At 45.6% G+C, this 14758-nt stretch overlaps 2 protein-coding genes across 18 annotated transcripts in view; one reads left to right on the top strand and one right to left on the bottom strand.

Moving 5' to 3' along the window:
• The window catches only part of LOC308183394 (uncharacterized protein), a 199899-nt gene that overhangs the window by 104467 nt on the left and 80674 nt on the right, over positions 1-14758 (top strand). The window lies entirely within an intron of this gene.
• Positions 1-14758, bottom strand: part of KCND3 (potassium voltage-gated channel subfamily D member 3) — a 117285-nt gene that overhangs the window by 101532 nt on the left and 995 nt on the right. For 4 of the 6 annotated variants that reach the window (XM_080569382.1, XM_080569387.1, XM_080569383.1 and 1 more), the window contains exon 2: positions 9737-10921. In XM_080569382.1, the coding sequence (XP_080425508.1) occupies positions 9737-10845 (1109 nt within the window). In that variant the 5' untranslated portion in view covers positions 10846-10921. Of the gene's footprint in view, positions 1-9736; positions 10922-13378; positions 13542-14354; positions 14734-14758 lie in introns of all 6 variants that reach the window. The other 2 variants (XM_080569384.1, XM_080569385.1) reach the window with 1 other exon arrangement.

Here is a 14758-nt window from a genome sequence, read left to right as displayed (position 1 = left end):
AGACCGTACTGACAAGGAACTGAGGATTGTGGCAACTGGGCGAGAAAATAGGCAGAACAAAATAATAGTAAGAAGCGTTTTCCTTAGTACAGAGAAGAAGCAAAGGGACTGTCGAGTTGTGGGGTGAAATCTTGTGATCTTAAAGCTGTGCTTTTATATATTAAAGGCTGAAAGTGAATGAAGAGTTTATCTTCTGTTGTTTTCACATCTGATGTGAAACCCTGCATCTACAGGCAAGATGAGAAAAACAGCAGCAATTTGGGTCTTTTAGGTGGCAAAGGGGAATCACGTGTACAGACAGAATAAAGCAGTGAGTGTATGAAAAATAATCACCCGTAATAAAAAGCTAAGGGTACTTCAAAATGTTGAGGATGTGTTGTTTGGTTAACAGGAGCTGTTAAACAGTGAACGCGACAGCTCTCGTCCTGCCGGGTGCCAGGCAGGCCGGGCGAGCTTTGCCTGTGCCGATCGCTGCAGTGCTGCCGCCGCCGCATTCGGCATACCCCGTGTGTGCACGTTGTAACCTGTGGCTGCCGTCCGCATGGCAGGACACATCACTTGAGTTGTTTGGCTTTGTTATTAGGAGGCTCCACAACACTGTTGCACCGAGCCCTCTACATCTCAGTGCTTAAGCATAGGTTTCGGGGGCATGTAGCCCGATTCTGCAGGGCTATTCTCTTCAGAAGCAAACAGTCCTTCTCAAGGGCTTTCTGGGGACATACATCAGCCAAATTTTGCAAAGTCCTGAAGGCAAAAAGCTAAAGCTGATCTGTGTTTTAATTTTGCTGCAGATGGCAGGGCAAGATGAAAGCAGCAGGCTTCCCCAGGCGATCTGCTCAATGGCTCTCTTGAATCCTCGCGGTGAAGAGCCTGCTCATAAAATGACTTTGAGTGGCTGCCCACTTTGGTTTTGTTGTTGTTGCAGATGCTTTTCTAGGTGAGAGAGAATTCATACGCCAAGTGCCGCCCTCCATCAGGAAAAGCGACAGAACTGGTGGCGATGCCGCAGTATTCGTCCCCAGACCCAAACCCTGCACGGCCCCGTGCAGAAAGTAAGGAGAAGTCCATGAAGTAGAGCCAGAACAAAAGAATGAAATCACTAAAGAATGAGAGAAAGAAAGAGCCAGATGCTCCAGCATCATTTCTCAGGCTGCAAACCAAAACGAAAAGCCAGTAAAGATTTGCACCTTTTAAAGAAGTAATGAATTGTTTCCTCCTCTGGCAGGCAGTGATTTGACTTGCCACATGCCTCCTAGTAATTTCCCAGCAGGTTTTAATGTTGGAACAATGGCATTCTGCTAGATATTGATTTTAAAATAACTCTTCCACGCTTACTTGTAACCTTAAGAGGTGAATTACAGCCCTTGAATGTGCTCTAATGTAGCACTGGTAAATAGTTAAACAGACACGATCTGTTTCTGCGGGCATTGCCCGTCCAGGAGAAGGCAGAGCGCAGCTGAACCCTGCCTTTCTCCCTGTGATGCTCTGCGAGCCCAGCGAGCACCTTCCTGCCTCCGTTTCTCCTGCTCCTCGGTTTCTTGGGTTGAACCGTGAGCCTTTGCTGGGAGCAGGACTGCTGGTTCCCGTGCGCTGGTAAAAGCTGAGAGTGCGTCCCCCAGGGAGGACATGCACCCCTTCCCCGGGGTGTTTGGGGCACAGCCCAGCCCGTCCAGCCCCGCTCAGGCAGCCGGGGACTGCGGCACCCGGAGTGGTGGCTGCGGCAGGCTGGGGGCTCCCGCCGGGCCACGTCGCAGGTGCCAGCCCCGTCGTGATGGGGTTTGGTGTCTGTCTGGGAGCGTCTGGCTGCGCTTCTGCTGGAAGGCAGGATGCCACCGTTTGCTCTACGGGAAACACAAGAACAGTATTTTGCTGTAGGATTGTATGAAAGCTCTTAGGGAGTGGCACAAAGCTGAGAAAACATGCGGCAGGCTGCCTGCCCAACGGAAAATATTAATAAATTTACAGTGGATGTGGTAGAGTTTGACAGAAAAAAAAATCTGTGCTGAATGTCGAAGCAGTGAGAGCGGGAGGGCAATGGATAAATGACCTAATGGGGGCTCTTTTCTTCATCACTTTCCACGGGCTGTGATGCTCGCCGTGGGACAGCCCCGGGGCTGCCAGACCCTGCTGCAAGCCTGCAGGGGAGCTGAGGCCGGGTCCTCCTGCACCCGGGGTCATGCCCAGGCGCATCTTCTCAGAGCACTTCCCCGGGTAATGCAGAAACCAACAGCTAGGATCGGAAATCTCCATTTCTGAGGCTTGTGCTGCATTAAAAATAAATAAACCTTCTCTGTCCTCTGATAACAAGCTGTGGCAGCTCCGTCCCTGTGCACTTCTGCATGGGTGGGTATGAAGGGCAGGAAGACACAGCCTGCATTAAATGCCAGCAGTACCCAGCCTCCCCCAAACCCTGCAGAGCCGCACAGGTAACAGCGGTGATGTTCATTTAGGAGCCGTGGTACAGCCAAGGCTCTCTGCTGGAGACTCAAGCCCAGCTGTAAGCGTGGTGGGTGCCATGGAAGATTGCTGTTGACACTAAGCTGGGAAAAGTTTCTCCAATTATCTTACAGCTTTCTGTAGCTTTTTGCTTTTTTTTTCTTTTAATGAGGTGGCCCCACCTTGGTGCCCAGGATGCTCCTCTAGAAACAAGCTGCCATGGGTCACGGGTGTTCCCACATTCTGTCTTCAGCTGCCCTGAGGGTAGGGATCCATTTAAATTAGCAACAAAACCTGCCTCGTATCGTTTCCTAAACATTAAAGCGGGCCAGGAGTTCCGTGCCGCGTTTCACACCCCATGCCAGACCCACGGACGCTGGCGGCAGGGGGACTTTGCCTTGGCTGCAATGTGAGCACCGGGCTCGAGGCGCTCCGAAATCCCCTCGGCAGTGCCAGGGAAGCTGTGCCTCTGCCCGCACTTCATTCTGAAAGCTGATTTCGAGTGCATGGGCTGCAGTCAGCCAAGAGACGTAATCAGTTTGGGCTAATTCGTTGCAGGGCCTTTAACTTCCCCTCCCCTTACACTGCTTTCCTACTGACTGTGGCTACTCTGTCCCTTATTTTCAGCTGATCGATGTAAACTAATTACTTTTACTGGGTCAGCGCTATTATGAAATTATCATTTTATGAGACTAAAAATAACTCCGATCCAAGCCAGCAAGCCAATCACTTCCCTTCATCTCCGGCAAAAATACACTGTTACCTTAATCTGCATTTCTCAGGCACTCACTATGATGCAGGCTGGAAAGGGGAAAAAAAAAAAAAGAAAGAGGAGCTAAGAAAAAATTTGTAATTCAGTTGCTAGAGATGCATCTCTGCCAAGGCTCCCGTTGGTAAATTTAGTAGACATGTTATAATTTTAGATAGTACCATTACTCGACATTATTCAAATAATTTACTTGTCACACAATGACTTTACCTTAAAGGAGAGTTATTTTGTCTTGCCTATTAAAAATGGGATATTTGCACGTATGTGCAATTGTTACAAATATCCAAAGCCACAAAAAGTCTAAGGACAAATAAATTCCCTCTTTTTTCTTTCCTTTTTTTTTTTTTTAAGAGAGAGAAAAATCCAGTGAATTCTACTTGCCATGAGAATGAGTAAAGGTATTTTAATACTTCTGGGGTTCTGGTGAATACAAATAGCTCAAAAATGAGATGCTTGCCTGAGATTTACTTCACGATAGTGAAGGAAAAAGGTTTCATCTGTAGTTTCTGATACAAAGACATTTCGCACACAATATCTGTAAATCCATTAGGGGAAGAAAATTGATACACATTTCATATAAGATGAAGCTGGAGTCAAGAGAATGAAAGCTCAGGAAAATGGCTTCTTTGTGTAGCTCCATCAATTCATTGTTTGATTGGACTTTCTGTATATTAAATTCAAGCTATTCTCTGGCCTGTGGATATAAGACTTGTTGACTGGGTAGGAAATGTTGAGAGTGATGAAATTTTAGCGCCTTGCTTTACGAAGGAAATATCCCACATCTCATCTGTCTTTCCACTGATGATGGTAAATATGCAAAGTAGCATTTCTATTAAAGCAATTTTTCTGATTCGGTTTAATGGCAGTTACTGAAGTAGTGACACGCAAAATGTGATTACGGGGCCAAGCTGCAATCCTTCCGGAGAACCCGGCGTGGCAGCGCTCCAGAGATGATTTATTGTTTTCCTTACTTTGCAAACTCCTCTGAGTTTGCGTGAAGGAGGGTGAATGAAGGTTACTATCAGCCCGAGTGGTTTCAGCACTTTGCACGGGAGGAGTAACTGCAAAGAGATCTCCTCGCGCGGCGCTGGCAGCCCCTGCAAGCGATGTGGTCGGCACGCCGTAAGCCTGCGCTCGCCCAGCTGTCAGCGCTTGGCAGTAAGCGCTTCACATCCTGTTTCACTGCTTCAGTTTCATCCCGTTCCTCCTCCAGGGTTGAATACCAATAAAATAGCCCAAGAAATCAACAAAACTAATATCGTTTCTTTCAGAAATTCTTGACCAAGTGTCAGTTCTGCCTTGCTGTTCCGCCCCCCTGCTTCGCACCCACGGGGTGCCAGCCGGAAGGGCGCAAATAAACCCGAGCAGACCCCTGCCCCCAAACGCCAGCTCTCTAAGCGCACCGATCATGACAACTGCAAGAAATTCCCAGTCCCACCGCAGGTCAGGCTGTTGGCATAGCTCGGCCGGCACATGTTTTAGTGACTCCCTAGTGTTAACCTGGTTCCTTGAATAAACGCTATCACAGAATTACAGATAGATGCGTCTGTGTTGTCCTGGTGCATGCCGTGTATCTTTCCAACTTGGTGCCCAGTGCAGCTGAATCTCAAAGCCGGGTGGTGATCCCCAAACCGTGCTGTTCTTACAAATCGTGAGGTCAGGGAGAAGACAGATTCTCCTAGGACCACCGTGAGGGTGGTGAGCTGTGGGAGCTCAGCCTTCCTTACACAATAGAAAATCATGCAGCACGTCCTTAAGCTCCAACCCAAACAAAATCCATCACAAATCTCTGTTCTTTGGTCCCCCAAACTACTAGTTTCGTGACACAAATGGCCCCGAGATCTCCTTGACAGCTCCCTCTGGCCGTGACACAGGTGTTTCACCCTCCTGTGGTTGCAGCACGCTCTAAAATGCCATCAGGAATGCCATCTAAAACGCCTGCTTTAGGGCCACCCGCTTTGGGGCTGGGGTGGGCTCGGGCACCCCCTGCCAGGGCCCGGCTGCAGCGCCCTGGTGTCCCTCGGGACGCGGCAGGGCGCGGGCAGAGGCAGACGTGGTGCTGCAGATTTCACAGCTGGGATTTGGAGCCTACGGTGCAGGTCGCAGATGCTGCCGGAGAGCCTGAAACATACTGCTGTTGTCAGGTGAAATGAAAACAGCTATAAAAAGCTTAGAAAAATACGCACTCTGGGCAAAAATGGTTTGGGCTTTAGCAGCAGGAGAGAGGCGTAGCGCCGCAGCCTTGTTTGCAATGCGTGTCGGCGGGCGAAGACACGTGAGGCTGGCCCATCCAAATCAAATTCCAGTTAAAAGTAAATAAAAACAACAGGCTGGTAACAAAGTAACAACATTTATGATAATTAAACGGTCTCAATATAGATGTAAAACTGATGGCTACTGCATATCAAGTTAGTTAAAACCAAGAGGGGGGCACAAATGCTACCGAGGGGAACTGGCAGCGTGCTCTTGGGGCGGAGGGCTGGGGAGGCCAGGGCATCCTTCAGAAGGAGGGGGGGTGGCAAACCTCACGTTTAGTTGACTGGTGCTTTAACCAAGGGCAAGAGAGAAGGTGGGTAGCTGCTGGCCTCGCGAGGAGAATGTTTCTGCCTGAATTGGATAGCTGATTTTGAATTAATTTTGAATAGTTGTTTCAGTAATTCAGATTGATTTAAGATGCACCCAAGAATAATGCTTTCATTATAAAACCTCCTGAGCAAAATTTAAATCGTGCTAAATTAAAAACAGCCTCTGTTAAACCAGGGCTGATGAGCACAGCAGAGGGATCAGAGACGCAGGGTCAGTATAATTTAATTCCTTTGCTTTGTTTCCCATTCCAGAAAAGCTGTTGTACCTTTCTCCTTGGGTTGTTAGCTACCTAAGGAGCTGGCAAGTTGTCTGTCATTTCTCAAAACTCGGCTCCCCGATTCATAGAGCAGTGCCACCAAAAGCTGCACTTACTCTATTATACGCGGTGCTTCACCCTCCAGAAGAAATGCATTTTTGTTGCTTTTCCTTTATGGGTCAATCTGGGAATCGAGTTGTGTCTGTAGGAGCCTGGAACAGCAGCGCCTGCCTCGCGGCACAGCAGGAGAGCTCTGGGGCTGCGCGCGCCCAGGTCCGGCCCTATTTGTGGTGGTGATGGGACGACCGCGCTCGTGTGTGCTTCAGGAAGACAGGCAGCTTGATCAGAAGCCCAGCAAAATCACGGTGTATATATATGTAATATGAATCACGACTCAGATGCTCGGTAGCACGGCCACTTAGCTCTGGCTGAGACGCAGCAGGGTAAGGCCCTGTTCTGCGGGGGGCTGCAAATGCCCTGCACGGGGGGTGGGGAAAGCAGAGCTCGCTGCTGCACCACAGCCACGTCTCTCGGGCCTCCGAACAGCCCTGCCCTGAACATGCCTCAGCAGGGAGCGAGGCAAAGCCTCCAGCCCTGGAGAACAAGTGGAGCTCCACCGAAACGAGCAGGCTTACACCGAAATAAAGCTGACGCGAAACTGCAAGGAGCCAGGACAATCAGTGTGATAGTTGTCTTGGGATGATGGGAGAGAACACCTCAAAGCGAAATTCTGAGCTAGAGAAACAAAAATAAAATTAAAAAATTGAAGGATTTTCATTTTTATTGTTGTTCCTGTGCCTTTTGCTCAGAGGAAAAACCCTTTTGGAAAATTCTATATTACTGTCGTGTACTAGGCTATAGTACAGAGGCTAGCTCAGACAAACTACCACAGCTTCCTCGGATTCAACTGAATGAATTTAATTTACAGCAGCAAATATCTGGCTTAGATTTTTTATTTTAATTATTAACGTTAGTCAGCTGGAACATCTGTTAATGTTTTCCTAATGATAGCCTTGTTTTCTCATTGTAAGTAAACTTTCCCTTTTATATAAATTGAGCTAATTTTTTAATGTCTCGGTAACACAGGAAAAGTTATCCTACATGTTACAAATCACTTTTATAAAGCACTCTGTCACAGAAAGAAATTACAGTGTCAGGAAAATGCTCAATTATCTGGATTTAAATGTTTCAGGGTTCAAAACAAATATATATATATATACAGGTGTGTATGCATTTGAGTTAAAAACCCTTGCACTTTATAATTTCTTGTTTTAAATACTGGCTACATTTAAAAGACAAATAGCAGATAATATTTAAGATATTTATAAAAGCTCTTAGCATGGCTGAAATGGAAGCCGCTAACGGGCACCTGCTAAGTAGGCAAAGTCTGATGGAGTAGGGAGCATGGAGGGGACTTTGGCTGCGGTTTTGGCAGCCTCCGTGAGACGGGCATTGCCAGCGCTCTCATTAGGAACAAGATCCTTCCAAACACACTTAAATGATTTCTGAAGAGAGAAGTAGATGAAATATTGCGTGAAAATGCCAATTTGGAAAAGCGGAAAGGTTTTATGGGCAGATGAAGGGGACCAGGGGGCGGTAACCACCCACACCACAGGGTGCGAGGCAGGAAGATGGAAATGCCCCTGGGCCAGGAGGTTTCATCGCTGCCGCTCATTCATTTTGGCACCGTGGAGCTCAGCCAGGGGCGAGCTGGTGCTGGGGGCGCCTGGCTGCACCGCTGCCACCCCAGCGTGCCTCTCGGAGGGACCTGGGGAGCAGGAATCAGGGGCCGATAGCTCAGAGGAGCGACTTCTCTCTCTAGCAAGGGTTTTGGGCAAGCCAGCAGAGAGTGCTTGGCTTCTGGTGCTCGGACAGGAAGGTGCTCGGTGCCCAGCGAATGCGGTCGGAGGCAGGCAGGGGCTGTCAGAGAGCACAGGCTTTCCTCAGGGTCTGGTATTGCCCAGGTTTCTGCGCGTCTCACGAGTCTGTGAGAACGACGCAATCTGAGCTGACAGACTGTGTGCTGGAGACACCTCTTTTAGTGAAAGTCCTGCAACAGAGCGCCCCAAATCAGTAATACCAGAAGTTTAAGTTTAAGGCTTGGATAGCTCCTTATAGGTCCCTTTCCAATGAACTCTTACAAAGCTCTGTTTAAATGTCTGTTTTTTCAAAATTCTTGTCAATTCACTTAAAGCACTCGTTCATGTATAATTTGGGTGATTGCAGCGTACTGAGGACACTTCAAGTCCTCAGGAGCACTCAGTTTTGTCTACCCGCGTGTTCAGAAAGGAGGGGAAAGAGAACAAGACCAAGTCGCTACGCTGACGGGAACAGGGACTTAATTGCACTCTAGAGCACATTCTGCATGTATTTTACAACAAAGTTTTGTTCCCAAGCAACCCTGAATGTTTCCTTGACCCTAACTTTCTTGTGGCAAAGGTATAACAATGTACATGTGTATATGCGTGTGAGTCGGTAGAAAGATAGGTGCAATCGTTGTTAAACAGAAACCAGAAAATCTTTCGGTGACTATGACAAACATCCACATTTTCTTTTAATGAAGAAATTCAGACTTGCAGTTGTCACATGCTCAGATTCTGTGCCTTTCTGACAGCTGAATTATGATTTTAATAATTTAAAAGTGCTACTGTGAGCCTGTTCATGCCTAATAGGCACAGAGAAGTGTTTAAAATCAAAAGCAGCTTAGAGAAAAAGTGGTCATTCCTGTCACCATATTACAGGGACGAGAATTGTCTAAATCTGAGTGTTGAACTGTGTGAACTCTCCAGTGGGAAAAACTCTTTGCAAAGTAGCTTTAAAGTTTGGGCATTGTTCTGGTGGATGGAATTAAGAGATTGCCTACTTTCTTTTACGTAACCCTGTCAGGATGAGGGGTTGGTCATTCCGACAAAGGTTTTCAAAGCTCAAATCTATAATTTCAGTAGAAATATCTGTAAGACAGAAATGAAATAGAAAAAAAACAGTGCCCTACAGGCTACATATCTGTTGCTTTGACTATAACATTACCTCTGTACCTGTCCATAGGAGTGTTTGAAATTCTAGTGCAACTGCTATAGTGTACTCCTATTATTTTTTAAACTCAGCACTTAAGACAGACAAGAAGCCTGTTCCTTGCTAAATTAAGTAAAAAAAATAAAAAATATATATATATACATTTGTCCTGGAGACCACTGAGTATCTTCCAGGAGCATAGCAACCCACAACAGCCATTTGAATTCAGCAACCTGTAATTCCTGGCATGTCAAGCAAAGAAACTGTGACCGACATTGTGAGAAGAGACAAAACATACATCAGCAATTTTGTATAAAATCTACGGCTCAAATGAACGTCTGAAAGAAACCCACAAGCTCCAGTTGCCAACTGCCTTCCACTCACGTTATCTTTGCTTCAAAATGAGTGCAAAACCGGACCTACTGTTTTGCCCTGCTTCTCCTGCATCCATCTACCATTGTGCCAAGCATTTGTCAAGTGGGTTTAAGTACTTTTTCTGTTTTATTCAAGTTTTCAAAAGCATGAAATGCAGAAGTTGTCAGGCAAAGAACAAACAAGTCCTTAACAATTCCATTCCCTTTTGGAACATGCACCCAGAAAAATGCTTAGGAGCAACTGAAGTCAAGCTCCCAGTACACGCTTGCCTGCTGCTCAGTAAAAGAAAAAGTAATACTCACCCAAGTGTTGTCATGGTTACAATAGTGTACCAAAAGGAAGCAGGAATACTGGTGAATTTGCTTGCTGAGGACCCCTTCTCTGCATAAAACATCACAGTTGCAAAGATGATAATTGCCATAGTTAGGGAAAAGAGGAGAAAGCCAAGCTCGGAGGCACAGCTCTTCAAAGTGTAGCCCAAGATTCTTAAGCCTTGGGAATGGCGAGAGAACTTGAAAATCCTGAAAACCCTAAAAACCCTTAGTGTCACAAAGGCTCCGCTGACATCCTCGTTGTTGGTCATCACCAAGCCAATGTAGTATGGCATGATGGCCACCACGTCGATGATGCTCATCACGCTTCTGATGAACCTATAGCGACTTGGGGCCGCAAAGAGTCTCAACAGATACTCTACTGTGAAAATCATCACACAAGCCGTGTCCAAGCAAAAGAAAGCCACAGCGTATCTCTCCCCACATGGAAGCTCCTTGTTTCCAGGCACCGTGCCACAAGGGACAGTTTCCACGACATTAGTGATCACAGAGACAGCAATAAAGAAACCGGTGACGTAGTAAAAGACTAAGGCTAAGGTGCTGGTGTGGGGGTTCTCGAAGGCTCGCCACATGGTCTGCCGGAAGCTCAGGGATGGCATGGACCCTTCTTGGTTGTTTTCTGAGTCATTGTCATCCATCAGCCGCTCTGCATTCTCCCGCTTTCTGTCCTTGTACTCTTCATAGCAGCAGTCCCCGATGATTTCAGGGAGGATCCCATAGAAGGCAAGCTCTTCATCATAGGCAGAGATGCACTCGTACCTGGGATAGTGCAGCTTGCCAGTTCTATAAAAATTTAAGATGCACCTGAAGACCTCAGGGTCCCGGTCAAAGAAGTACTCCTTAGTGTCTTCGTTGAAGAAGAACTCCTTCTCGGTGCTGCCCAGCAGAGTGTCCGGGTATCTCTCAAGTGTAGTCCTCCAGGTCTGGAAACGCCTGCCACTCACATTGAGAATGATCAGCTCGTCCTGCCTCTTGTTTTTCTCTGTGGGAGCCAGTGGCATGGGACAGTTGGCCACTGGCATCCATCCTATGGCAGCTGCCCTGGCAAAGGGCAGCCACGCTGCCACCCCTGCTGCCATGCTGACCCCAGGCCTTGCTACTGAAGAAGACACTTCGGCTGCTTCGGAGACCTGTCCCAAGTCAGATCAGTTCCATCTACAACACAGAACAAAACAAACACAACACAAAGTCAAGCAGGGTGTCTTGCTCCGTTGTGCTAAAGAGTTATAGATCAGCATGTACACAAGAATATAAAACAACCGGCTTGCCCTCATCTCCTGGTTGAAGAATGATGTTAAACAAGGCACATGATAATCAGCTCAGCGAGGTTATGGCATTATTATGGATTGAAATTTTGAATAGCAAATGATTCCTCATTAAAAGCATTTTAAAAGTAGCATAAACACAGTAATTTATATTTGCTTCCTTACAAACAAGACTAATCCGTAATTCCCCAGGTGTAAGTCTCATGTGCTCATCCATTTAACTACAGCTGTCAAGAAAGAGCTGGGAGCTCCAGCAAAATCAGCCTGCAGTTCACCCAACGAAATCGTATGTCATGAAAAGCCACTACTGGCCTGAGCTGGGTTTCCAGTCTTAACAAAGTTCAATATGTAATGAACCTGAACATTGTCAGTTGAAAGAAGCACAAAATCTTCTCTGCTTTTCATTAATTATCTTCCACCTTTAATTAAAGACCTGGGCTCAGCAGCAGTATTTTGCTGGTCTCTTGGATTTAGGGATGTGTTTTAGTGTTGTGAAATCTTGCACCCCTCCACTGGACCAGGGGAAAATTCTGACTTTTGCAGGAATGTTGCTCAGAATATCTGAGCATCAGTAGGTTGAATCCCAGGTGTGCAAGTTTACGGACCTTCCAGCAGGGACGTGTGTCGGTGAAGGACGTGCACGCTGGATTATGCTACCAGCTGAGTACCAGGAAAATCAGAACGGGGAAGCCTCCAAACTTGGACAGCTTTCTTCCAGCAGGAAGATACCTTGGCTGTTGCCTAGCAGGCAGAGACAGAAGTCCTTCAGGCTAAGAACTGAAGGACTATTAGGCTGAAGTGAAATATGTTCAATGCACTCTTGATTTTTAGATGAAAAATATCCCAAGTTGTCCAGATCCTCAGCCACTGGAAATCAAAGTTCTCTTGAAATTACAGCATTTATTTGTGGTTCTGATCTGGCCATGAATTTTCTTTTTCTTTTTGGTCTTTGGTGACAGTTCTTAGAATATTTAACTTGTGTTTTAACTTATATTTACTTTTACTTCCCTAATGTTTTTCTAGCTCTACCATAAAATTATCTGGAGAAAGGTACCATTATCATATAAGATGCATTAGGAGCCCTATCAAAAGTCAATTTATCAATGGAGATTCCATTGATTCCACTGACTCAGGCCCTCAAAGCCTAATTATATCCTCTACATGATAGCCTTCTATGCAATTTTACTCTGAACTTTTTTAATTATATGAAAGCTGCCATTCCAGCCAGTAAGGCTGCAGCATTATTGATTTCAACAGCCATCAAAATACTGAATAAAAAATGACGGAATCAATCTGTGGTGAAAATGACTGAACTGCTCCCAGAAATGCTCTTCCTCTTCAGGACACATTAACATTCATCACCTTAATGTGGAGCATCTTTCTATGCAATTTTACTATCTAAAGGACAACTGAAATCCCTCGTGCAAGCATCTTACTGCTGCTGGAAGAGGTTTTGTAATTATGAAGCATATAAGAATCCATAGTGATGCTTATCCCAAGGAGATACTTTTCTTATATACCAAGCCAATATCCCACAATATTTTGCTATAAAGGATTGTTCAATATTACTATGCACTATTTTTTCTCTTTCTCCTAAAGAGTGAATTTGTTGCATCAGTCGTGCCAGACTGACAGCCCTGGAGACCAGAAATCTTTTTCCGTGGAAGAGGCAGAGCACAGCACTGCAAACTTTCTCTGCACTACTTTGAAAATATGCCCAACTCTTTAGCTGGAAGGCAATCTCCAGAGGCTAAGACAGTAGAACTGCCGATTTCTTTTAGCAGCAGTGGTGGATTTTTAACTTTTATGAAACACTGTGTTAAGAACAGGACTGCAAAACAGGAGGCAGCGAAGTGACGACCATTCCATTCATTAACCACCGAATATACACAGGCAAATAACGAAGAGACAAAGATAATGCATCCTGTCCCTAATTTCCCTGCTGGTAAACTGTCTTCTGTGCTTTTTAATTTCAATTAGCGACACCACCACAGCCATTCTACCAGGACTGATTGGCGATGTACAGTGACCTGAGCAGCTACAATACACTGGATCCTCATCTTCCCTGATTTCTCTGGGGAACCTTATTAGAAATCTCTTCTGTACTTATAACTCTGGTTGTAAATTCCAGGTTACCTACATTAGCTGCTGAGGCACTATAAATACTTCACATATAATTGTTCTAATAAAGCACTGGTAACTCATAAGTGACTTACACATTTTTAAATCATTTTTAAAGATAAAATGGGTCTTTCTATGCTAGCAGTATATGTGGGGAAGCTATAAATATCTTAGCCATGAAATGGACAGGAGATTGAAACAAAAGAAAAAGAGAAGGGTATTCTACCATAGAATTTTAGATCCCGTTTCTCTGTGACAAAGAAATGCAGCTGGTTAAGAAAACTTAGTGCTTCATTTTCAAAGTTGCATTCATCTGCTCCATTTGATCCTCAAAATGCTCAAAAAGACATGTTTTTTTCAGCTGTAAACTGGGTGTCTGTAAGGAAGGACTGAGAGGGAGAAGAATAATCAAATCTCCTATCACAAAGGTTTTGCATTTTCTTATCCACGAATCTTTGAAACTCCACCCTGCCCTGAAATGAGACAAAACTGGGAGAGGTAGGACTGGATTTGAAATTCAGAGCTGCACGACCCATGCTAGGTACAAACAAGCAAACAAGCAAGAACAACGAAGAGTTAAATAATTTATCTATAAAATAAGGAAGAAAGCCTCCTTTTCTGCACACCAAGCCTGGGTTTCGGTAACTGCTACCCATTCTCTTTAGGCTGGAAAGCAATTGCCTGGGCTCAAAATATACCGTACAGTCGACTGAGTCTCTTCAGCTCGCATAGGAAACAGACACGCTTCAGTTCTAACAAGCATGTATTTGCCTACACACACATTTTGAATTTTAATTACTGTAATTTCAACATGTAATTTGGAAGGAACTAGTTAACAAAAGATCGGTTGCCTGTTGATGCCATTTAGAAGACCTGGTACGCAAAATAATTTGCTTCCTTCTGACTTAAAGTCAGCATCTGTGAAGAAAATGAGCCTTTTACTCTGGATACTGTACTACTCTGGACAGAAAAGCTGTGCCCTGACCCCTCCGGCTCCCCAGAACTCCGACCCCGTCTGCTGCCTCCCGACCACCTCTGGCTGTAGCAGCGCCAGCTGGCTTCGCTGCCACCGTGGTTTGATCCCAGTTCCAAAACAAAAACCTGGCATGCACTGCTAGATCAATACAGCTCTGGAGAAAAACTTTAGAGAACAGTCATTTCTATTTACCTAAAGGGTCACGAAATAAACGATGGATTCTTACCACATTAACTTCCACTGGCAATGCCATACTTAATAAATGCCTCTTCACAAGCTCACAAAACCAGAAGCAAAACAAAAATCTCATCGTGTCTCCCTTTCTGGAAGCAGACCGGGATGATTTAAAATGACTGATAAACATGTGAGTTTGTCGATGAGACGCAATGCTAACGGGGGCGAGGAGCCTTGAGACCGTTCATTCTCTCCTTTTCTATCCTTTGTTGGGTCAGGCTCAGACAGCAAAGATGCTCTTGCTTAAAAGCACAATATGTCAGTCAGAGCTTCAATATCCTCTTTCGGTCACATATTCCTTTCCCTTCCCAGCCACATCAGATAATAAAACTTTCTGCAAAGCATTCGCTCCCTCAGCCAGCTGGAGAGATCTGGGGGCAAAAGCAACAGGCTTAG

This window comes from Anser brachyrhynchus (assembly GCF_964034855.1).
Source record: "Anser brachyrhynchus genome assembly, chromosome: 27".
NCBI lineage: Eukaryota > Metazoa > Chordata > Aves > Anseriformes > Anatidae > Anser > Anser brachyrhynchus.
This window is presented reverse-complemented; position numbering and strand designations above follow the sequence as displayed.